General features: G+C 38.2%; 1 protein-coding gene across 1 annotated transcript in view; it reads right to left on the minus strand.

Moving 5' to 3' along the window:
* Positions 1-24,637, minus strand: part of ITGBL1 (integrin subunit beta like 1) — a 211,843-nt gene that overhangs the window by 79,943 nt on the left and 107,263 nt on the right. The window contains exon 7 of the mRNA XM_032315399.1: positions 20,559-20,705. Coding sequence (XP_032171290.1) covers positions 20,559-20,705 — 147 coding nt within the window. The remainder of the gene's footprint in view (positions 1-20,558; positions 20,706-24,637) is intronic.

Here is a 24,637-nt window from a genome sequence, read left to right on the forward strand (position 1 = left end):
CGGTCATACACTGCACCATTAATCATTGTTCCATACCCTCAGCCAAGGTCTTGACTGATGCTAGAATCTAGAAATACCAAGAATACCATTACTACCCATGAAGCCAAAAATAGGGCAGAACATAAAACAAAAAATTACGTTACAGTCGTGTACATGCAGAAATGAACACGTACACAGGGCTAGCTGAAACATGAAGGGGGAGAGGTGGATTTACTGCAGCACACAATGCGCCAGGGGATATCCTCAGCAGAGAGAACACACACGCGGACTTGGACTAGAATAGTATCGATGGGAACAGAAACGACGGAATTTATATAGACAGAGAAAGAGACAGATATTGTTTAGCTGTGTAGGGATAATCATATACCACTGTTACAAGGTCATGAGAGCAGTCAATGAGCGCTATCACTCAGCACAGTGCCTAGCACATAGTAAATACTTATTAAATGCTAACTGCTATCGCCTACCAAATCTTCAATCTAATACTAGAAACACTGCCCAAGAACAAAAGCCTAATCATACATATTTTTGCCTATAGAGAAAGGTTGGCTCAATCAGTATGTAGCCTCTAGTACATTGCTGGGCTCTGTGCATGCAAAACAAATAAAGGAAGTAAAAAACACTCTCAGCCTGCAAAGGCCCAGTATGTATATACACACCACTGTCTCCAATCTGTGAAAGCATTTCCTCTCACTCCTTTTTGTTCTATCTCTTTGCTCCCAACCAGCACAGGCTCTTGACCTGAGACTGTATATCCTCACTTCAGTCTGGGCTGCCTTTGGTTTATTTCCTTGTCTGATCCAGGCTTTGGGGATAATCCACCAAACTTTTCCACTTCCTTATTTCAATTATCCCCCTGAAACCTTAATTTGTCATTGCGAACAGTCTTATTCCCTTTAGACTAAACTAGAGGTCTGCCTTTTCCCGGAGAGAAGTCACAGAGAGCAATAAAGTTCTGAAAAAGCTTTCTTTTTGTCCATCCTCCTATCGATGCATTGAGACTCTGAAAATCTCCTGTCTCTAAAGTCTTGTGCATAGATGGACAAGCACATTTTAAGACGGGGAATAAAGACTGCAGGGTGTGGGAACACTGTTTTCAATGAGTATGCAAAGCTCATTTTAGGCTTAGCATCAATCTGCAGTGGTTCAACTTCCTTATCTGTTTTTAAATGAAGGAAAAAATAGTCAAAAGGGCTCTAACTCTGAATTTCCATCCCCTAAAATCTGGCTTTTCATGGAATATGACACTAAGACTCAAGGTCACGCTTACATTTTGCAGGAAGACCTTGATGTCTGCAAGGGGTTCAGGTGAAAAGTGACATTCTGTATGACAAATAAATAAAAATAGAAACTTCACACGCCCCAGGCTATCCGCTTCCAGGTTTTGTTTTGTTTTGTTTTTTAATGTATTTGGAAGCTGATAATATGACAAATACTTCCAATTTCACACATGCCCAGGGAAAGGAAAGATGCCTGAGCTGGAGGGACCCACATGTACAAAACTATCTCTCTCACCAGATGCTTTCCTGCTGATAGTACAGAAGAAGACACCTGATATCAACCTCATGAAATAGACAGCTGCCAGGCCAGTGCGCCAAGCGTCTTTGCAGAAGCATCATAAGGAGTCACGACGGACCTCACCTTAACAGCGATCGATCGAAAGACGGGCTGAAGCCACAGTAAGTGTCCCACCTTAGCAAATGATCTGCTTCTTACTCTTCTGGAGGAAAGTCCAGGAAGTCAGGACAGGGCACGGAAACTATTCGCTCTCTCCTTCGCCTACAACCCCCAAGGGCAGTTCTTCAGGGTCAACTATGAAGACTTGAGGCACACTGATCATGGAGCGAGTGGCAGTTAATCCACAGATTTCTTTACTTATGGGGGTCCTTTCCACGGTCCTGGGGAGGACCCTGGCAAGAGATGATCTATATTTTTGGAAATTTCCAAAATAATAAATTATTCGTGTATTATTTATTAAAATATATTATTTATTTAAATTTTATTATTTATTAGTATAATATTTACTATTATTTTTATTTAAAATTTATTATTAATTAAGACCCCCTCGCTGGTCCAACTTCCACTTAGCTATACTTCCCCCCTTGTCAAGTGACCATGGCATAGCTCCAGGCATCTGGGGATTTAGACAAGGGAAGTTGAGGTTACATATGCTTTGGGATTAGTGGGGTTACAGTCAACTTCATGGCATTTTAGGGTGTAGGGATGGCTTTAGGAATACTCCTAGAGTTAATACCAGGTCTTGATAATGTGAGGCCAGAAACTAAGTCATAATACTAAATGCATTTTATTAAGCCCAACTCAGATTTGGGAAGTTGAAAAGAAACAGGTTCTAAAGTATATAGAGCCATGTACACTAGATGCATAAAATTGTAATTTCGTCATATTCTGGATTTCACAGTGTTTGTGGTATTTGTCGGCTTTTCAAGTGTTGATCCCTTTTCATCCTAAATAAATATTCATTCTTCGCTAATTTCAAACTTACAATTTTGAATTCATTTTATTATGAAAGACTCCCAAAATGTAGGCCCCGAATACACTGGATCTACTTATTTACTCTAGATAATAATGTACATACAGAATTACAATGTAGAATTATGATGTAGAAACAGGAAAAAACATTCAGACCATAATATTAAAATCCTGTCATTGTGTTCATGCACCATTTAAGTGGAATAATGGATTAAATAATGGAATAAAGATGCACATTATGCTTGCTCAAAATACAGTACATGGCAATTAAAACAAGGTACCCACACTATATTACACAAGGAATAAACTGTAAGATCTCATGTAAGTGCAGAAAGTATGATATAAAGTTGTGTTTAAAACTAATTTCCATGATTTTAAAATAATGCAAGAGGAAAGTCAACAAGGAAATTAAACCTTAGCTAATCTTCCTAGGTTTATGCTGACATATGAAGTACTAGTGGTAAAAGGAATAATCGTTTTAACATTATTCCTTCTCGGATTCTCTGCAAAAAGTCTAAAATGATTCAAAGGAATACATAATTCACTCAGAAAAAGATTCTGAAGTATATTCTATTAACTATAGCAAAGAATATTTCCATGGATTACTGCATTATTTCCCATTGCTGTCATAGCAAATTACCACAAACTTTCTGGCTCGAAACGACACAAAGTTATTATCGGATAGTTCTGGAGTTCAGAAGTCTAAATGGATTTTGCTAGGCTAAAATAAAGGTGTCAGCAGAATGCGTTCCTTCTGAAGGCTCTAGGGGGAAATATTCCCTTGCCTTTTCATTTCCAGAGGCTGACCACAGTCCCTGACTCTCGGCCCCATTCCCCCATCCTCAAAGTCACTAACAGAAGGTTAGGTCCTTCTCAGGTTGAATCACTCTGATTCTGAAACCATTTCTGTCTGCTTTTCCACTTTAAGGACCCTTGTGATTATTCTGGGTCTACCCAAATACCCCACTACACTCTCCTGATCAGCAATCTTAGTTCTGTGTGCACTTTTCCCCTTCTGCCAGGTAACCAAACATATCCATGGGTTCCAGGGACCAGGACGTGAATGTCTCTGTAGACCATTCTTCTATCCACCATGGCCATTAATGATCTTCCTTGTAATGTGGTGGTGTCCTTTGGTTATGAATCTGAAAATATGCTATACATCATCCTTGCCACATGAAGAAGGCTCTACATGTAATCAAATAGTCTTGAGACCAATACCAACCTAAAACGCAGTTATAGCCAGCAAAAACTGCTTCCTCTGCTCAGAAGGGTTCTCTGAAGTCTGGAAATCTTACACCTCACCACCCCAGAGCTGCCTCCAAGGTGGGCCAACTTCAAATCTCTATCATCTCTCATGTGGACACGGTATTAGTTCAAAACTGATCATGGTTCCAGCCTAAGCCATTGAGTTTTTTCCTGAGATTTCTGCACTCTTCCCTTGAATTGGAAGGGAAGAACCTCTCATCTTCCTTGGTCAGGGTATAGTAAAAATATAACCTTAGGTGGTGTTAAAATCCGTGTCCCTCCTACATTGAGAAAACTCTACTTGCAATAGCACGATTAAAACCAAATTCCTGGCAAAAGCAGCAATGTGTGTGCTGGTGGGTGAGGGGGCAGAAAGAGAGAAAGAGAGTAATATGAGCTTGTCTGAGTCCCCTTCCATCCATCCTAAAGGTCATCCTACCTCTGTCCTTCTTGGTTATGTGAGTACATAATTCATTTGTTTGGTTCTGATTGAACTGGAATTGAGCCATTTGCACTCATAAGACTTCTAGTTAAAATCGATGCAGTGTAATTTTATTATATCTTCAGTGCTATAATTAATGACAAAGGGATCAAAAACATAATCAAGAAATCTAGACTCCTTTCAGGATGTAAAGTCCAAATGACTCCTTGGATATCTACACCTGGTGCTTTCTCTGAAGTGTGATCTGGGCACCGTAACGCTCTTTCCTCGTGTTCCTGACGATCTTCCATCTCTAATAAACATGAGCTATAGCTTCTTGAACACTTTCTATATTTATTGCTTACATTGCATGTATAGCAAATACTCTCATTAAACTCCTTTTCCCTAGTATAACCAATATATAATAAAAATAAATTCTTTGGATTCAACCAGAGGCTAAAAACATTAGAAGCAAAATAACATCTACCCAAATTATGTTATTTTTTTATTTTATTATTTATTTGACAGAGAGAGAGATCACAAGTAAGCAGAGAGGCAGGCGGGGGGGGGGAGGGGGGGAAGCAGGCTCCCCGCCAAGCAGAGAGCCCGATGCGGGGCTCGATCCCAGGACTCTGGGATCATGACCTGAGCCGAAGGCAGAGGCTTTAACCTGCTCAGCCACCCAGGTGCCCCCCAAATTATGTTATTAAGGTAAACATCAGAGAGATCCTTCTTGTCATTTTATATTGCCAATGTAACTAACTGCATTGAGTAAATAACTCAATATAGGAATAGATATATGATGAACAGTTGTGAGTCCAGAAAGTAGACTATGGATCATTCAAGATCAACAACCAACAGTTGCAGCTGCTTTATGACCTGTTCATCCATCTGCTCCACTGTTTCCCTGGGTTGCATGCTCTGTTCCACTGGACTGGAATTTTCTTTGATAATTTAGCCATATCCTACATGTTTCCAAGACTAATAAGGACATGAACTAGCCAAAGTTAGAACAATAATAATATGACTGAATGCTGATTGGAAATAAGTTTATGGGCTCACTAAATCACAGTTTGGAGCTGCATAGGAATTGCAAAACACCAATTATATTTCTTTATTAATTTTTATATTTGTTAATAAAAGACTTTATTTTTACATAATGAGATGGGTCTCCTTAAAACAATTCTAATGAAACTTGATTAGCATATAAATTAAATTTCCTTCTGTTCTTATTCACATACTCCTGTTATTTCTAGAATGCCAGGTTGTGTTCTTATAAGCATCCAATACTTAAAACATTTATTGATCAGAATGGACACCTCTCATGGGTAGAGAGTAAAACCAAAAGCATTATAGAAGAAATGTCATTCTGTTCTGACAGAAAAATAGCAGTGGGGTTATCTTTTTCCCTGTCTGAATATCTGTCTGTGTTTCCAGTCACCCTAATGAGAAACTTCAGTGACAAATTCTCACGACTTAGAATAAAATGGTTTGGGGCTTGGTCCACTTTTTACTCCGAACTTATATATTATGAACACATTAAAAAAAAAAACCAACAAGTTAAATCATAAGTTATATATATAATTAGATTTTAAGTTTAATATTACAAACTATTTCTGTATTTGATCCCTAGCAGTATAATGTACTGATTTAATTATCACACTCTAAGTATATAGTTAGGTGCAAGTACTTCAAAATATGTTCTTTAAAAATCTGCTGTGATAGCTCTCTAAAAGTGTTTGTTTTGGTTTACCTTTGTCTGATATAATGCAGACTGTTTAGAATCTGGTAAAAAAAGCTATGACCCTCTTTTCATAAAAGTATAAGGTTCACACAACACATTTGTGCTATTTTAAGAGGTTCTTATTGCCCTGTTACTCAACCATAAACCTCCAGAGTTGCATGAACTCCAGGTTAAGAATTTCTTGATAGAGATTTCCAGGAAACTCTCATTACAATACAAATTATTCAGGTCAAGACGGCACCACAGGTTAGTTCTCAGAAAACAATCTATGAAGTTGGAAAGCAGGTCAAAAAGTTCTGAGCAATCGAGGGCCATGGAAGGACATTTTTTTTTTTTTTTTAAAGAGAGTACTTAGTAATGTTTAATGAGTACTGTATGCCTTGCCCCGCAGCAAGGACATTTTTGTGAAAGAGATATACCCCCAGCATTCATACCCAAATGCCTCATCTTTACAAGGAAATCTATTTAAAAATACAGATAAAAGACCTCAGCATAAGGCAGGAATCTATCAACATCCTAAAGGAGAACATAGGCAGTAACCTCTTCGACATTGGCCACAGCAAATTCTTTCAAGACAAGTCTCCAAAGGCAAAGGAAACAAAAGCAAAAATGAACTTCTGGGACTTCATCAAGATAAAAAGCTTCTGCACAGAAAAGGAAACAGTCAACAAAACAAAGAGGTAACCCATGAAATAACACTACAGACAAATGACGCTACAAACAAAGAACTGATAGCCAAGATCTATAAAGAACTCTTAAACTCAACACTCAAAAAACAGATAATCATGTCAAAAAATGAGCAGAAGACATGAACAGACACTTCTCCAAAGAAGACATACAAATGGACAACAGACACATGAAAAAATGTTCATCATCATTAGTCATCAGGGAAATTCAAATCAAACCTACATTGAGATACTATCTTACATCCGTTAGAATGGCCAAAATTAACAAGACAGGAAACAACAAATGTTGGAGAGGATGTGGAGAAAGTGGAACCCTCTTACATTATTGGTGGGAATGCAAGTTGAAGCGGCCACTTTGGAAAACAGTGTGGAGATTCCTTAAGAAATTAAAAATAGACCTACCCTATGATCCTGCAATTGCACTACTGGATTTTTGCCCCAAAGATACAGATTTAGTGAAAAGAAGGGCCATATGCACCCCAATGTTCATAGTAGCAATGGCCATAATCGCCAAATTGTAGAAAGAGCCAAGATTCCCTTCAATAGATGAATGGATAAAGAAGATATGGTCCATATATAGAATGGAGTATTATGCCTCCATCAGAAAGGATGAATACCCAACTTTTGTATCAACATGGATGGGACTGGGGGAGATTATGCTAAGTGAAATAAGTCAAGCAGAGAAAGTCATTTATCATATGGTTTTACTTACTTGTGGAGCATAAGGAATAGTGTGGAGGACATTAGAAGAAGGAAAGGAAAAGTGAATTGGGGGAAATCAGAGGGTGAGACAAATCATGAGAGACTGTGGACTCTGAGAAACAAACTGAGGGTTTGGGAGGGGAAGGGGATAGGGATTAGGTGAGCCTGGTGATAGGTAATAAGGAGGACACGTATTGCATGGAGCACTGGGTGTGATGCATAAACAATGAATCTTGGAACACTAAAAAATAAAATTAAATTAGAAAACAATACAGATCCTCACCCCCACCTCAGATACACAAAAACTGGGCTGGAGCAAGTCCTTGAACAAACATACATATTCTTTCATATTTCTGTGCCTCCTGAGGTGATTTCCTGTTTTGAAAACTATTCTCCCCTCTTCTCCAAGACTATACCCCCCATGCACCCCCCCACCTCCACCTCACTGCTTTCCCACCTATTCAACAGAGCATGAGGAAAAGACCCCACAAGACAGTAATTTTTCTGCAACTCTTAGCACTCCCCGAAGCCTTGTTTGCTCTGTGGGAAGTAGGGCAAGAGCACAAATGACCATCCTTTCCTGCAAGACTTTGTCCATTACAGACTCTGCAGAGTAGCAATTCTTAATATGACTGCATAGTAGAATCATCAGGGAGCTTTTAAACTCCCTGATGCCCAGGCTGCATCACGAACAAAATTAAATTAGGTAGGAGTTTGGATTGGTATTTTAAAAATTCTTCTTCAACAAGCTCTCAGTCTCCTCTGCGGGTTCTTTAAGGACAGAGCCCACCTGATGTGGATCTCTTCCAGGAAACTTTCATCGTCTGAGTCTGAAACTTTGTATAAGTCATTGTTTTTGTTTGTTTGTTTGTTTTCTGGCTATCTTTCCTCAGTTCTCATTTGATCCCCTTTCAATACCCAGATCTAGCCAAAGAGAACGTCCTCCATGAAGGTCCCTGACACCTTATCTGGAGTAAACCCCAAACTCCACACCAGACACTCTTCATATTATCTTGACTTCCTTCTTCTAGCAGTAACTGAAATTATTTTTCTTATTTAGCTTCCCCCAAACAAACTCACTAGAAACTCTGTGGGAGCCCTGATATTAATTGTCTTATTTATTTTTCTTTCTTCATCACCTAGACTAGCTCTAGGCATATACTAGGATCCCAACAAATATAGGTTGAATGTATGACTGAATTAATGAATGAATGAGTGAGTGAATATTGATCTTGTTTTCTATATGAAATTCTGTGCCCTTGGGGTGCCTGAGTGGTTCAGTTGGTTGAGCATCTGGCTCTCAGTTTCATCTCAGGTCGCGATCTCATGGTTCATAGGACTGAGCCTTGCATCAGGCTCTGCACTCAGCCAACAGTTTCCTTGTCCCCTTCCCTCTATCCCTCTCCTACTCATGTGCACACACTCTCTCCCTCTCCCTCTAAAATAAATAAATATTTTTAAAAAATAAATTCTGTGTCCTTGGGTTCAGCTGCTATGTCATTTAGTTAAACCCTTATCATCTCTTACAATTGCAAGTTAGTTTTAAAGTTAAATAATCTCATATGTACTGTCTTTCTTATCCCTCACAACAGGTTAGAGGACACAGAGCAGTTATAATACTACTGTGGTTACAGATAACATAACTAAGGATCCAGAAAGATACAAAAATGTTCAGGGGTCACACAACGAAAAATGGCATGAGTGCACCCTGTGAGGGTGTCGTGGGCCACACAACCATCTCTGTAATTGTCAACCCCACAGACATACATGCCCTCACCATGGAAGTGGCCGACTGCATGAGGTACAGAGAGGAAGCACATACTGGCCGTGAGTAGGAATCTCTCCACCCAAGTAAGAAATTGATGCCTGTACAAAGCAACATTTGAGAACAGGACTGAACAACGCAGTCTGTAGCAGCCCTGCCCAACCCATGTGCAGCCACAAGACCTTCAGGCCTCCTAACACAACCTAACACAAAGGATCTCATTTCCCAAAAATCTCTCTGGATTTTTCTCTTTATGTAGTATGATCATCCAGAAGAGTGCATTTAGAATCAAACATGAACTATGCCACTTGGGTTTTGCTACTGACTCTTTCATAATTATAATAAACTACACTCAAGAGCATCAAGTTGTGGGAGTCGGTCTCACCACTGCAACTATAATTGAATAGTAACATTAATCATACCCTGACTTCTAGCAAATTAATCAAATGAGTAAGTATATCTGTTTGTATTTTTTAATATTTCTTTTAAGCTCCTTTCATTAGCTATTGGGAAATATGGGGCCTTAGGAAGAAACCCAGAGAAAGATATCCTAGCAAAGAATTCAATGTCCTTGTAAAGGACTTAAAAATGACCTCAAAGATTTGCCGTTTCATCCTTGAGACCATTCAAACCTTAAATGGCTCACGACCGCACCATGCCAGACCATTTGGTACTATTTACAAGCATCCACATGGCATGGATATTTTAAGCAGCAAAGAGGCCAGAATTATTTAGAAACTTAAATAAGAAGCCAAAGAATCCTGCCTTTCCTCCTTTATCCAAATAAAAGACATCACATGAGAAATAAATATTTATGGAGAACCAAATCTCATCCATCTTAACTTCTTTATTCCAAATGAAAGGATGCCATAACTAAAAAATGCATCACTCCATACTCAAAACAGTCACTTGGGAAAGAGCAGAGTCTAGAAGAACAGCTTGGCCAGTCACCTGATTCTCCTGCGGAACAGTCAGCTCTGTCTAGATAGCTATGCAAAACCAGATAGAGAGTCTGTCGTGAAGTTGAGTCGGAAATCACGGGCATGGAGCCCATGTGACCGAACAGAAAATGTAAGGACTCAAATGAGTCAGAACACGGTCAAGTTCATACTGCAGAGAGAAACAAAGGAGTGGGAAAGCAGCCTAAAGAAGTTAAGTTCACAGTGCCCATTAGGGCTTTGCTGCCACTTTAGCCTATGACTTGCTGGCTCAGATACCTAGCTAGTGGCAAAGTCTAGACTGAGTGTAGAGCCACTCCCATCCATACCCAAAATCTACTATCTTGCTTCATGATATGATGCCCTTTGTCATTTGAACCACATGGATGGGGTGTGGTGCATAAACAATTGAATCCTGGAACACTGAAAAAATAAAATAAAATAAAATAAAATAAAATAAAATAAAATAAAATACCACATGAGGATAATACGAATGGATAAAGAAGGGGTGTGTGTGTGTGTGTGTGTGTGTGTGTGTGTGTGTGATATGGAATATTACTCAGCCATTAAAAAAAAAGAATGAAATCTTACATTTGTAATGACATGGATAGATCTAGGGAGTATGATATTAAGCAAGATAAGCCAGTTAGAGAAAGACAGATGCCATATGATTTCACTCATATGTGGAATTTAAGAAACAAAACAAAGAAGCAGGGCCGAGGGTGAAGAAAGGAACAGAGAGGCAAACCAAGAAACAGACTCTTAATATAGAGAAGACACTGATGGTCACCAGAAGGGAAGTGGGTGGAGGGCTGGGTTAAGTAGATGATGGAGATTAAGGACTGCACTCTGGATGAGCACTGGGTGTTGCATGAAGTACTGAATCACTAAATCGCACACCTGAAACTAATACCACTGTCTGCTAACTGACTGGAATTTAAATAAAAACTAAGAAAAAATAAAAATAAAACACATGGGTATGTGTAGACATACCTGGGATAGATAATGTGACCCTTGAGATACTAACCTGATTGCTGAACTGTTGTCATTTGACTACTCTGCTAATATGAGTGACTTTTAATACAACAGCCACTCTAGATTTGTGCTTGTCATTTCCTACTGTCAGTAAATAAGCAGACATGATTTGAGGTGCAGGAAGAAGAGAGATAGGCATAGGAAAGATGCGAACATATTTATCTCGTTCATGGGAAGATTTCAATCTTGGGAACTTTAGTTACATCAAGCTTGGCATTTCATCAGTGACACAGGGGAATGGGCCCTAAGCCAGGTTAACCAGCATTTCAACGACATCATTCTAGCATATTTACAATCATGCTTACCATGTGTGTCCTTCTTACTAACAATCAACCTCATAAGACAATTATGAGAACAAGAGTTCTGCAAAGAAGTTAGTTGCTTTTCCTATGTCAAACCCATCACAATGTGGGGACTAGTGGTAGGGGGCAGGAGAGATGGCTTGTGTCCCCGGGGCTGTCTCCCACTGTTTTTTTGTTCTTCATTTATCATCAAAAGTGAATGTTTTTTGTTCCCTACAAAAGTTATCCTCCCGTTAACTCAGTGTCTCTGTTCATGTGGTTCCCTCACCTAGAACACACTTTTTTCGAAATTATTATCTGTCTAATGCTACTCCTCCCTGTGGACTCAATTCCAGTTTAACTCACTTCATGAAGCCATATTTGCACCCAGATTTCTTTAGAAAACAGTATCTTCCTCTTCTCATTCTCAAGACACTCAGTGTCCTGCCACAAATCCTTAGCACAGGGAGCAGCAAAGTTTTTCTATAAAGGGCAAAACAGTGACTATTTGAGGCTCTGTGTGCCATACACTCTCTGTGGCAACTATTTAACTCGCCATTACAGCAAGAAAGCAGCATATGCCTACAAATGAGCTTGGCTGTGTTCTAATAAAACTTTATCAGCAAAAACAGAATGCGGCTTCCTGATCCTCCTGACCCCTGGCTTAGCACAGAGATATATGGTAGGGTGGTCAGTAGATATAAGGTTGATTAAATGTTATAAACACCACCACTAAGGAAAAGATGATGCATTAATTGGCTATGTGTTATCACATGATTATATATTGTATACATCCATTATGTGAATACAGTGCAATGGCCAGCCCCATCAATTTTTAATAACATCTTTAATAACATCTTGTGTGTCCAAGAGGGGAATCATGGGGTTCTGATCAGCTCTACGACATTAAAGCTTGACAAAATGATGACATTCTGCCTCATTCGTTTTCTATTAAAACAGAAATCTGCAGAGCGTATGGTTCCATGAAGACTAGGGCTGATAGCCAGCCCTTACTGTTTCCCACTAAAAGTATCTGGTTTGCATTTTTCTACTGAATAAAAATCAAGTACAAAACCGCTAGAGCAACACACTATGTCTTCACTATGTGTTTAGTGTTTTAATAGAAATAAATATATAATTGTAGTAACAAAATTGTCATAGTTGTCACACATTTCATTTTAAGCTCACTTAAAGAAATTGGGATTGAATTCATGCCCAATTTTCTATTTTCATTTCAAATAGATTTTGACAATATTTGCTGCACCTCTTACTAGGAAGTTTTCTTAGCCAAAGGATTTCACTGGTTTTCAATTTACTACATAAAAATTATGCAAAAATGTAATAAAAGTTGTCTATTTATTTGGATCGATTCCTATCTTTGACACAAAATGTTCTGTTGTCAGAGATAAAACATTACAGCAAGATCGTTGACTGCTACAAAAAAAAATATTCACTCTGTCTTGGAAGTGATACAGTTTTCTGGACTATACATTAGAAAAACCTCAGGCAATTAAAAAATACTAAGTTTGTTACTTTCCTCTGAAATATCGTCTATCATCTTTTTTAAAAAGATACAAAATAATTGTTTCACCCTCTGAATTTCTTCCTCTTCTCTAAGTTCTATTGAATATAAAAATGCCAAGAAGAAAGGCAACATAAACCAAAGGGGGAATAAGGAACAGGGATTATTATCTACTGGAGAAAGGAGTCCCTGAATAATCATCCTCTATGAGGCTGCCATTTCTATTGAATTTGGCTTTTTTCAATTCTTTTTAGCAATTCCCTTGAATCTATGAAAATTATACCTTTAGTTTATCAAGTGCTCCTTCCTCATAGGAATGAGAGATTTAACCCTGGATTTAACCAGGACCTTCCAGGAAGCCACCGGTTCTGGACACCTGCACCTTTGGCCTCCTTGAGGACAGAAAATGTCCCAGCACACAGAAGTCCCAGCACCTCATGAAGACACAGAAGAAGGATGTTGGAGGCACTGTATTTAATTCTCTTTGGACCCCAAACTTTTTATCTTTACCTTATCTTTGAAAAAGTCATAATAAATAACATCTATATTCCTGAGGTTTTGTGAAGTAGAAGATGCATATACAATTTAAGACATTCTAGTAAGTTTTTCTGAGTACAAAGAAAGCAAATAATAAACAGGCTTTTTCTCTTCTTAGGGGCCATACTACTACTGTGGGTTGTTCCATGACAACAGAACAAACAGAAGCTATGGCAGAAGCCCTAGGAGTTTCAAGTGTGCTCAGAGACCCATGGAAGACTGCCTGAGGATCCCATGGACTGAATTTTCATCATATAATATGACAAAATACAGATTTTTTATTTCTGACATGATTTACAAACTCACTGATACTTTCCCCATTTGGTGAGTCACTGAAAGCAGCGCCATTCCTTCCAGATAAGGAGGAATAAGACATTAATTTCACAGGGTCATTTCTTCGTCTTCTTTGGCTGTGGTCCTTAGCAGCTATGTTTAAAATGCCATAATTTAGTGCATGACCATTCCAGAGTCCTCAAGCACTGGCTGATGTAGTAGATCTAAGATATACTTAGAATAGTGTAGATCTGAATCCTACTTGCTGTCTTGAAATACTGCGGGAAGAACACACGGGGCTCCCTTGTCACGTGAAAACTCAGTGCATTTTCCACCGCAGTTCACTTAAAATGATATATTTAATTAGGCCACCAAGAATTTTAAAAATATAATCAAAATCACCACGGGTGGTGTGATGCTTAATTTAAATGCGTGCAGATCTATTCTCTTGAATTTTTAAGTCTAAAATCCTGTATCATTTGCTATAGCACTAGGTAGGACAGAAGATCTCTAGAATGTATCCATCTTATATAGCTGTGTTTATACCCATTAAACAAGTCCTCATTTCCCCGTTCCCATCCCCTGGCAGCCACCACTTTGTTTTCTGCTTCTATAAGTTTGACTATTTCAAATATGTCTCATATTAAGTATCCCTAACACCACTACACCCCCCCACACACACACACACAAAGGGACACAAGGATATTATTTGGAGGCAAGGATACATTCATGACCTTGACTATGGTGATGGCATCATGGGTGTACACATATGTCCAAACTCATCAAATTGTATACGTTAAATATGCGCAGTTTTTTGGTTTATCAATTATGCTTCAATAAATCTGTAAAAAAATTAGTAAAAATATAGAAAGATCCTCCCCTCCAAAAGTTTTTTTTTTTAAATACACAGGAGAACTTCCATTTTTTAAATACTTTTTCTGTTTGAAATAATAACATCTCTGTGTACATGAATAAGAAAAATAATGATTCAGTTGTCAAAAAAATCAAAGTAAAAATCACAGAGTTAAAAAAAATGCATGCATCATGGGAAACTTCTCTGATAAATAAAACAAGAATATTTAAAGATGTGCTTTGCCAGTAAAAGAGATAAATTATGGCTGTAATTGAAAAATCTCCAGATGGTGGGAATTTGGCGTGCTATTATTCTTTGAAAGTATGTTCCTAGCTAAGGGAATTGAACCAACTTGCTTAATTCATTAATTAAAATGTACTAATTGATAAAAATGAGGACATAGTTTCTATTTTCTAAAAGTTACAATATGAAATAATTAGCCTCAATTTATCATTCTTCCTCCGCTTCCCACCTTCCCTTGTGGGAGCACACGTTTATGTGTGCTTCAGGACTAAAACATACGCAATACCTCTTAGAACAAGTCTGATAAAAGAAAACCAAAGGGCACAGAGGACAGGTAACAAAAGCATGCGAGATTGCAGACCAAACAAAAAGATGACTTAGACACAAGGACAAATGATGATCAAAGAGGCAAATACAGCAAGCACAAGCCTCTGAATAATAATGCCTACAGAAAAATAATTTGTCTGATGATTATAGAAGTCAATGAAAGGAGTTTGATAAGTGGTAAGCTCATAACAGCAAGAGCAAAATATATCAAGAAAAGTTGAGTATTGAAATTGTCCCTATTGGTGGGCAAAGGGAACCCCTGTTATGTCCTGGTAGGAGGGTATATTGGTACACTTCTTCTAGATTTAGGATTTGCTTGGGCGATTTTTTTTAATTGAAAAGCTTTAATATACTGGTAGGCATTTAGATGTATGTCTAAGAAAGATTTGTGCAAATTTTCTGCTGCAAGAATGTAAATGATAGTATTTAGAACTCAAATAAATTAAGAGACGATTTAGATGTCTAGCAGAGAAGGACAGATTAAATTTGTCTGTCACAATTATACTGTGGAATACTATGCAACAATATCAACGATCTTGCATAAAAATGCTTTTAACAAGGAAATGCAGTCATTGTATATTGCTAACAAATTGGCATTGTTTAAAGACTGAGTAAATGACCTAAAACAACAGCTCTGGAGTTGGATGGCCTATAATAAAAGTTTGTATAAAAACTTACACCTGTGGCACTTATTATGCAAGATGACAAGCTATTCAAATTTCCAATTTCTTTTTCTGTAAAAAGAAGAATAATTATACTTCCTACCTCATTGTATTGAGGACCTATTTTTTAAAAAAAGATAATACATTCAATGTTCTTAGCATTTTACCTGTGGATCAAGTGTACATAAATGCTGTTGATAGACAGCATGAATACATCACTTTTAAAATATGTATATGTGTATTGCTATTGCTAAGATATGCATATAGTTACAAACCTCAACTGTTTTTTTTTTCCTTCTCCTTTTTTTTTTAAGATTGTATTTATTTATTTATTTATTTGTTTGTTTATTTAAAAGAAAGAGCAAAAGAATGGCAGGAGGAGAGGGAGAAGCAGGATCCCACTGAGCAGGGAGCCTCACGTAGGGCTTGACCCCAGGACTCTAGGATCATGATCTGAGCCAAAGGCAGACTCTTAACCAACTGAGGCACCCAGGTGCCCCTCTCTTTGGGGTTAAGTATGGTTTTTTGTGTTTGCTTGTTTATTTGCTCTAACTGCATTCCCTGAATGTTTTACCTGGAAAAGAGTCTGAGTCAGGAGTTCTCCTGCAGTAACAAACCACCCTAATATTCCAGCTGCTTAAAACAACAAAGGTTTATTTCTCCCTCTTGTTACAGGTCCTCGGTAGGTCAGCAGAGGTTTCTCCAACCATCCTCATTCAGACACCCAAGCTAATGGATCACCACCGTCGCAAACCCTGCAAATCCCTGTGAGGGGACAAGAGAGATGACAAATCTCTCACTGTCTCTTAAGCCTCTGTTCCTAAGTGATGCACGTGAATTTGGCTCACATTGTTTGGACAAAGCCAGACACACACTCAGAAGGAGAACCTCAATTAAAAACTTAAAAATTGTATTCTTAAGTCAAAAAGAACTTAAAACTAACGTGTAGTCAATCATAAGCCATTTCAAGCTTTTGAGCGGAACCTTGGCTTGAAACTTGAGAAAGCTGACCCTTAGCTCCAAAGCCCAGGAGGCAGAAATTAGGATGAACAAATCAAGTAGATGAGAGTCATCACATTAAATAAAAAGATATTTGTAGGCCATAAGGAATAGAAATCAAGGAGCCACAGGATTAATAGAGTTTAAGAGATTATCTAAATTATCCCCCTGCTTTCAAGACACAATGATCACACTCAGTCATCACCAGCAGAAGCAAGTAATCTAATTTAATTTCCGGTGCACAAAAGCCTTTACCCGGCCCCTGAGGTGGACTACGCTGAAGAACTTCAGTACATTCTACGTGAAGAATTTTTTTCTTGGCCCCAGCTAGCGAACGGCTGCAGATCGCCGGCTTGAGAACCGATGGGCCTTGTAATTGCTTTTCTCACTCATGGAAGCACAGCTGCAGCCGCCACTCATTAATGGCAAAACTAATCCTTTATAAGTTTTCACATTGGCCACTTGCTTTAAAACATCCAATGCCAGTGAGTTTGCAAAGGTAGCTCTGTGAGAAAGAGAGGGTCTCTGGCCACTGGTCCGAGCACTGGACTAGCTCTCATAAATCCCTGGTCTTCGTTCTCAGAATTCTCATATTTTGTTATGGTTCCCTGCAAAATCACTCCACTCATCAATACCTCCATTTCCCTTGAGGAAACTGGAGAAGCTTTTTATTGATCGCTAAAGTACTTTAAAAAGCTTAAATGAATTATAAAAATAATAAAGTTTTCTAATGCTAAACATAATATTCAACACCTTTTTAACAAAATAAATTTTACATATGTGCTATTCCCTAAAAATGGTAACTAATACATTAGAGAATCTCTAGAAAGGTAAGAAACAAAGATGTGTTTGTCAGAGTTAGCAAAAATTAAAACCCACCAAAATTAAAACCCACCATAATTTTCTTACCCTAACACCATATTAAAAAATTTAGGGACAAATAAAAAACAACTGGTAATAGAGAGTGATTTTCTATGTTTGAGACATACTTTATAGGCTTTTCTTATTTTTCCATCATAAACTTATTATTTTTAAACAATGAATGAATGCATAACAGTAATCTGAAGGACACTGACTTTTAACCTTTGTTCCTTTAAAAGCATGACAGGTTTACTCAAGCTCTCAAATGATGATATTTTATTAATGCAGGTAGAACAGTAGTTTCCATGTGGGGCTGCTGGTGAAAAGGGGTCAAGTCAGAAATAAAATTTATGAAATGAAAACTTTGTTTTACCCATATCCTAACCTTGTACTTATAATCAGCAAGGATACATATCAGAATATGGGAACATCACCTATGGTACAAATAATCTTGGGGACTTTGTTTTCTACGTGAAGAAAACTCTAAGTAATCAAAAAGACAACTGATAACAAATAATGGGAAAGAAGGAAGGAAACTGGAACCCTCTTGCATTGCTGGTGGGGATGTAAAATGGTGCCCCCACTTTAAAGACAGTTCAGATGTACCTCAAAAAGTTAGAGTTACCCTATGACCCAGCAACTCCACGTATATGTATATACCCAGGGGAAATTAAAACACACACCCACACAAAAATTTATACATGAATGTTCATAGAACATTATTCATGATGGTCAAGAAGTTTCCAGAAATAATCCAAATGTCTACTAACAGATGAATGGATAAATACATGTGGTATATCCACACAAATGTGTACTATCCAGCCATCAAAAGGAATGAAGTACATGGATAAATCTTGACAATAGTATGCTAAGTGAAAAAAAGCCAGAAACAAAAAAATTACATATTTTATTATTACATTCATATGAAATACTCAGATTAGGGAAATCCATGGGGACAGAAGCATATCAGAGTTTCTAGGGGTTGACGGGAGAGGGGAATGGGGAGTGATTGGTAAGGCGCACAGGATTTCTTTTACTGGTGATGAAAATGCTCTGGGATGAGATAGCGGTGAAAGCTGCATAATTTTATAAATATACTAAAAACCACTTAGTGGCGTGCTTAAAAAGAGTGAATTCTGTGGTATCTGAATTATATCTCAATAAAAAATTTATTTTTCAAAGAAGAAGCTGCAACATAAATTAAATTTCCGATCTAACATTCAGGTAAAAGGAAGTGTTTCTCTTTTTCCTCTTTCATGAGGAAAATTTGTAGTAATTTCAATTACCAGGTCCTCCAAAGGCATATTTCATATTAACTTTGCCATTTCCATGTGAGAGGTGAAAATGCATTTCTTATTTTGATAAATCGAAAATAATGGAACCAGCTATCCTTCAGACAAATTCTTCTTTCTCTTCCAATTTGTACTTGATCTGGGACCAAGAGCAGACCCGAGGCTATGTGTCCTGTAGAACAACATAAGCCTACTCAGAGCGGTCTGTTCCCAGGATGCTTTTTCAAAAGCTAACAAGCTCCTCAACGCAATGTTAATGAGTTTCAGAAATGTCAGTGAACAATTAAATGGTCTCATTCAGAAAGTTTTGAGCAGATATCCAAACTTTTTCTTTAAAAAAAGGTATACTCTTAATCCCCTTGATCTAGTTCATTCATCGTCCCCATCACCTCCCCTCTGGCAACCACTAGTTTGTTCCCTGTAGGAGTCTGTTCTCTTGTTTGTCTTTTTCTCTTTGCGCATTTGTTTCTTAAACTCCACATATAAGCGAAATCATATGGTATTTATCTTCTTTATCTGACTTATTTAACTTAGCACTATACCCTCCAGAGGCATCCATGTTGTTGCAAATGGCAAGAGCTCATTCTTCTTTATGGCTGAGTAATATCCCATGGTGTATAGACATCACATCTTCTCTGTCCCTTCATCTACTGATGAATGCTTAGGCTGCTTTTGTATCTTGGCTATAGCAAATAATGTTGCAGTATACATAGGCATGCATACATCTTTTCAAATTAATGTTTTCATATTCTTTGTGTAAATACGCCGTAATGGAATTACTGGATCATGTAATTCCATTTTTAACGTGTTAGATTTTTTAATTAAATTCCCGTTTTCCACAGTGGTTGTACCAATCCGCATTCCCGTCAACAGTTCCGCATTCCCGTCAACAGTTCCGCGTTCCCGTCAACAGTTCCGCATTCCCGTCAACAGTGCACAAGGGTTACTTTTCTCCACATCCTTGCCTACACTTGTTACTTCTTGTCTTGTTTATTCTAGCCATTCTGCTAGGTGTAAGGTGATACCTCATTGTGGTTTTGATATGCATTTCCCTGGTGATTGAGCATGTTTTCATGTCTGCTGGCCATCTGTATGTTTTCTTTGGAAAAATATCTATTTGGAAACTCTACCTGTTTTTTAATCAGACTGTAAGGGTTTTTGGTTTTTGTTGTTGTTGTTGATTTTGGTGTTGAGAGGTATAAGTTCTTTATATATTTTGGTACTAACCCCTTATGGATATAACATTTGCAAATATCTTGTCCCATTCAGTAGGTTGACTTTTTGTTTTGTTTCTTAACTTCGCTGTGCACAACTGTTTTTTGGTTGTTTTTTTTTTTTTTTTTTTAATGTAGCACTGAACTGACCTGAACTAAACAGAAACTAAACAGACCTCAAAGCTGAACTGATAGTATAAGTAAGAGTGAGTGAGAGAGAGTGTGTGTGTGTATATGCATGCGTAAAACAGAGAGGGAGAATGAGAAAGATTATATTTCTCCATGTACTTTCAGTAATGGAAATGGGATGTATTATTAGTTCTGCAAAGACAAATCTTTCCTTATTGAGGCATCGCAGCTAAGTAAGATAGTATGTGATATTATGTTAAATAAGATATACATGAACTGAATGCACTGGACTCGTAGGACAGGAGGTGGTGACAAAGCCTGAGAGCCCTCACTTACCCCTTCCAGAGCAAGGCAGAGCAGAGCTTCCTTGGCACTTCCTGATGCTCTCCTCCGCAGACAGTGGGCAGGAACGTGGGTGCTCACACTTCCTCCCATGCCAGCCTACCTTGCAGTCACATCTTCCGCAATTACACTGCCCATGACCTTCAGAGTGAGAGTGTAAAAGAATATGAAAAAATAGACAATGAAGTCAGAATTAGTTTTCATTTCAACAGTGAGTATCACAAATGAGCCAGGATCTCAACACCATATGAAACCCTAAAGCCAAGGCATCTTTTTCTCAAGTTCTTAAATACCAGATTTACATTGATTGATCATGAGGGGTAAAGAAAAGCAACTGCTCCTGATAAGATAAATGGGTCTGTAGGACTATACACATGAATCCATCAAAATCCAGGTGCATGTGATTGTATTGGTCTGCTGGGGCCTAAATGGGGTATTTGATGGATTTGGTAATTAATTCATGTGGAGAAGAGCCATAGGAAACTGAAAACAATTTGCTGTTGAGACATGTCTTATCTTGTGGAGTCCCCCACACTTTTCATTACCTTTTTTCTACACACTACATGCTTAACCTGGAGACTCTTAGCCTAAAACCAGTAACCTCTGTGGCGTTCACATTTCCTGAGGAGCAGTGTAGTATACCCAAAAGAGGAAAGATATTAAATTTCTTTACACATGGTCACAGAGCCTGTAACAAATTGTGATGAGTAGTGGTATGGTTTGACAAAAAATGGCATATGTTATCCATCAAATAAATGGGTCCAAATCCTGGTCCTGCTGTGTAGGGAGCATAGCTGGTCAAATGTCAACATTTCTGAGACTTAGTTTCTTCATTTTTGAATAAGATAATAATACATTGTCTGTCCATATTTATCAGAAAGTACATAATGTATCTTAAAATGCTACATAAAAGTGAGCTACTGTTATTTTTATTCAAGTCCACATATGTAAACAAGTAGGAATAGAAAGAAAAGCAAGAAAGCTGAACTTTTCTTAATTCCTAATCAACATTTAGATACTCATTATTGCAGATGCAGAACACTGTGGATTTCCATAACTTTGCAAAAATGCATGACATTTTTAAATTTTAAGTAGTCTCCATGCCAAACGTGGATCCCAATGCAGGACCCAAACTCACGATTCTGAGATCAAGACCTGAGCTGAGGTCAAGAGTTGGATGTTCAACCGACTAAGCCAACCAGGTGCCCCCCAAAATGCATGAAAAACTTTAAAGGAAGTGGAATTACATTTTCTTGAAGTAAACTGAGTATCATGTTAATGGGTGAAAATCTTGGTATTTCGTCTTTGGCATCTGATATGAATATAAATCATACAATATGGAAGCTGCTCTTCAGTACAGTTTCAAGTACAGTTTTCAAGTGCAATTCGGCTGTTTATAGAAGCCAATGGCTCTGGAGTTCTTGGAGACACGAGGTCATTTTCCTAGGTCAGTTAGATCTACAAGGATACTGGACAAAGGACAGAACATGCTCTCCTTGGTGAGAGACTAGTTGATAAAAAGAACAGTGGAAAATAGTTATATTGAAAGGGAGGAAGAAAGCTTCATTTTTAAAAGCTGAAAATAGCTGTGAACATCAGAAGGAAATATTCAGGACGCAAGGATGTCAAGCAGTCCCTGACTACCCAGGACACCACCACCACACACCCAGTGTGCGGTCTGGTCCCCAGGCACGGAATGAAGCAGGAGCCTGTGCACAGGGAGAGAACAGTGACTGAGGGGAGAATGCTCTCCACTTCTGTGGATGGAAAACAAGCTTCAGAGCAGCCATTAGTTTCTACCTCAGGTTCATTCCCATGTCAACATTTCAAACACAACTCGTGGTGGAATGAAATGAATTCATGAAGACTGTCAGAAGTTATGAAGAAGAGATTTTTAGAGTTAAGATCCTGTCCCATTAATAACAAAAGAAGTCAGAGGATACACGGACACATTTTGGGGTGGGGGTGGGGGAATGTAGCTGCTCTAGACCTCAAAGGAGAAATCTCTGAAACTCTCTCACCATTATGCTCTAAATTCACTCTCTGTTTTCTATGATACCGTTTTCCTCACTCGGTTTTTAATCTCTACACTTTTCTCCCTAAAGTTGTGCCTTTTTTCTAACCCTTTCTAAAGTTATGCCTTTTCTAACCCTTCACTGTTTCTGTGCTCTGATAGTCACTGGGGGAAAGGCAGCCAATGCGCTCCTACATCTCTATTTCCTGTACATTTAGGGCAGCATCAAGAACGTTCTCAAGAATGAGACCTATAAGCTGCAGCATCACCTCCAGGCATCGCCAGCTCCAAGCACAGCTGGGCAGAACACATACAATGTGTCCCTCACTTTTGCCACATATGTGATGAGCCCCAGCCTCCCGCGCCTTCCACCTCAGCCTCAGCCTTCACCCATCAAAGTCCCCTCGATAATCCCACTGAGTCCATTGCTTAGGCACAGGAATAAATTGATGAGACCGTGTCACTACTGTGATGGGCTGCAGAATGAAAGCTTTTGCCTCTAAATAGGAAACTATCACAGCAGGAAAATATTATTTAGTTCAGGATGACCACGGGTCCTCCTCAAATCACCTGCTTAGGAGTCTCCTCTACACACTGCCATCTGAAGTCAACATCAATTGAACAAGTTTGGGCTGAAGAAAGAAGGGCTATTAAACTATGAATGACCTAAGTCAATCATCTATAATGAATGAAATTCCTGAGAGTCAGCGAATGCATGGCAACCACTTTAAATGATAGTAGGGATATAGAATGTTTCTTAAGGGTTTCATTGTTTTGGGAAAGTAGAAATACCTAAATCAAATGTCTCAGTGAGGATCACAGAGAAGCAAATGTGAAAGTAATAAAGAAAGTTTCAGGGTACCTGGGTGGCTCAGTGGGTTAAGCCTCTGCCTTCAGTTCACGTCATGATCTTAGGGTCCTAGGATCAAGCCCTCTTTGCTCCGCAGGGAGCCTCCTTCCCCCTCTCTCTGCCTGCCTCTACGCCCACTTATGCTCTCTCTCTGTCAAATAAATAAATAAAATCTTGAAAAGAAAAGAAAGCAATAAAGAAAGTTTGAATAATTCTAGCCTAATAGGAAGAAAAAAAGTAGTGTTGACAGCAGTACTGCTGATCTAAATGTTTATTAGAGATTAGTTTAAAACATAAACATAACTTTTACTTTCTAGGTAATGAAGATTATATCCTCCATCTTTCAATAACTCTAATTCATGTGCAGTTCAAGTATATTTTAGAACACTTTACGATCTCAATTTAAATGAAACTGTACCTTTTCTATAAAATCCTTTATGATAATTCATCAGTGGAGTTAGGAAATCACTTAAAAATGCATGGTATTGATATCAGATTCTGAAGCTGGTATTAAGACTTTTGGAGAAGACAGGACATCATAAAATGAAATTGCAATTTCTCTCCTGGAATTACTAGTTTCTTAATTTTAGTATAAAAGTTATGCCAAAGAGGGAAAAAGAGGATCATTTTATAGGAATAAAATGAAGAAGATGAAAATGCTTGATGCTGATATATAAAAAAGAATTTAGAAATGATAAGATCTGTTTAGCATAAAAATCCTTTTGACTGCCATAATATACTACAATAAGTCTTTTCCAAACAAAACAGTGAAAGATGCATAAAAGCAGAAATTAGGAGTTCTGTATCTTCAGTCTAAATACATCACTAGTCTACCTTTCTGGTCCTAATCTCATTTTATCTTTAAAATGACAGAATTATAAAATGTGAATTTTACCACACTGATATTTCATACTTCCACACTAGTTTGCCAAGTAGATACACAGACAGATAAACAGATAGACAGACAGACAGATAGATAGATATGGCCTCCAGGTGTTAATTCCATTGTTTCTAACAAGTATTCCTTTAAACTCTGTAGGCAGAGGATCAACAAATACAGAATGTGGTTATCCCTGATAGCAAACATGTAAAGAATGCACATTAGAGAATAGCTTTCAGAAGACCTATGACCTGCATTAAATACACACACACACACACACACACACACGGAAGAACAACACGATGCCCAGGTGATGGGATCACAGCCCA

The sequence above is a fragment of the Mustela erminea genome, chromosome 15 (genome assembly GCF_009829155.1).
Source record: "Mustela erminea isolate mMusErm1 chromosome 15, mMusErm1.Pri, whole genome shotgun sequence".
NCBI lineage: Eukaryota > Metazoa > Chordata > Mammalia > Carnivora > Mustelidae > Mustela > Mustela erminea.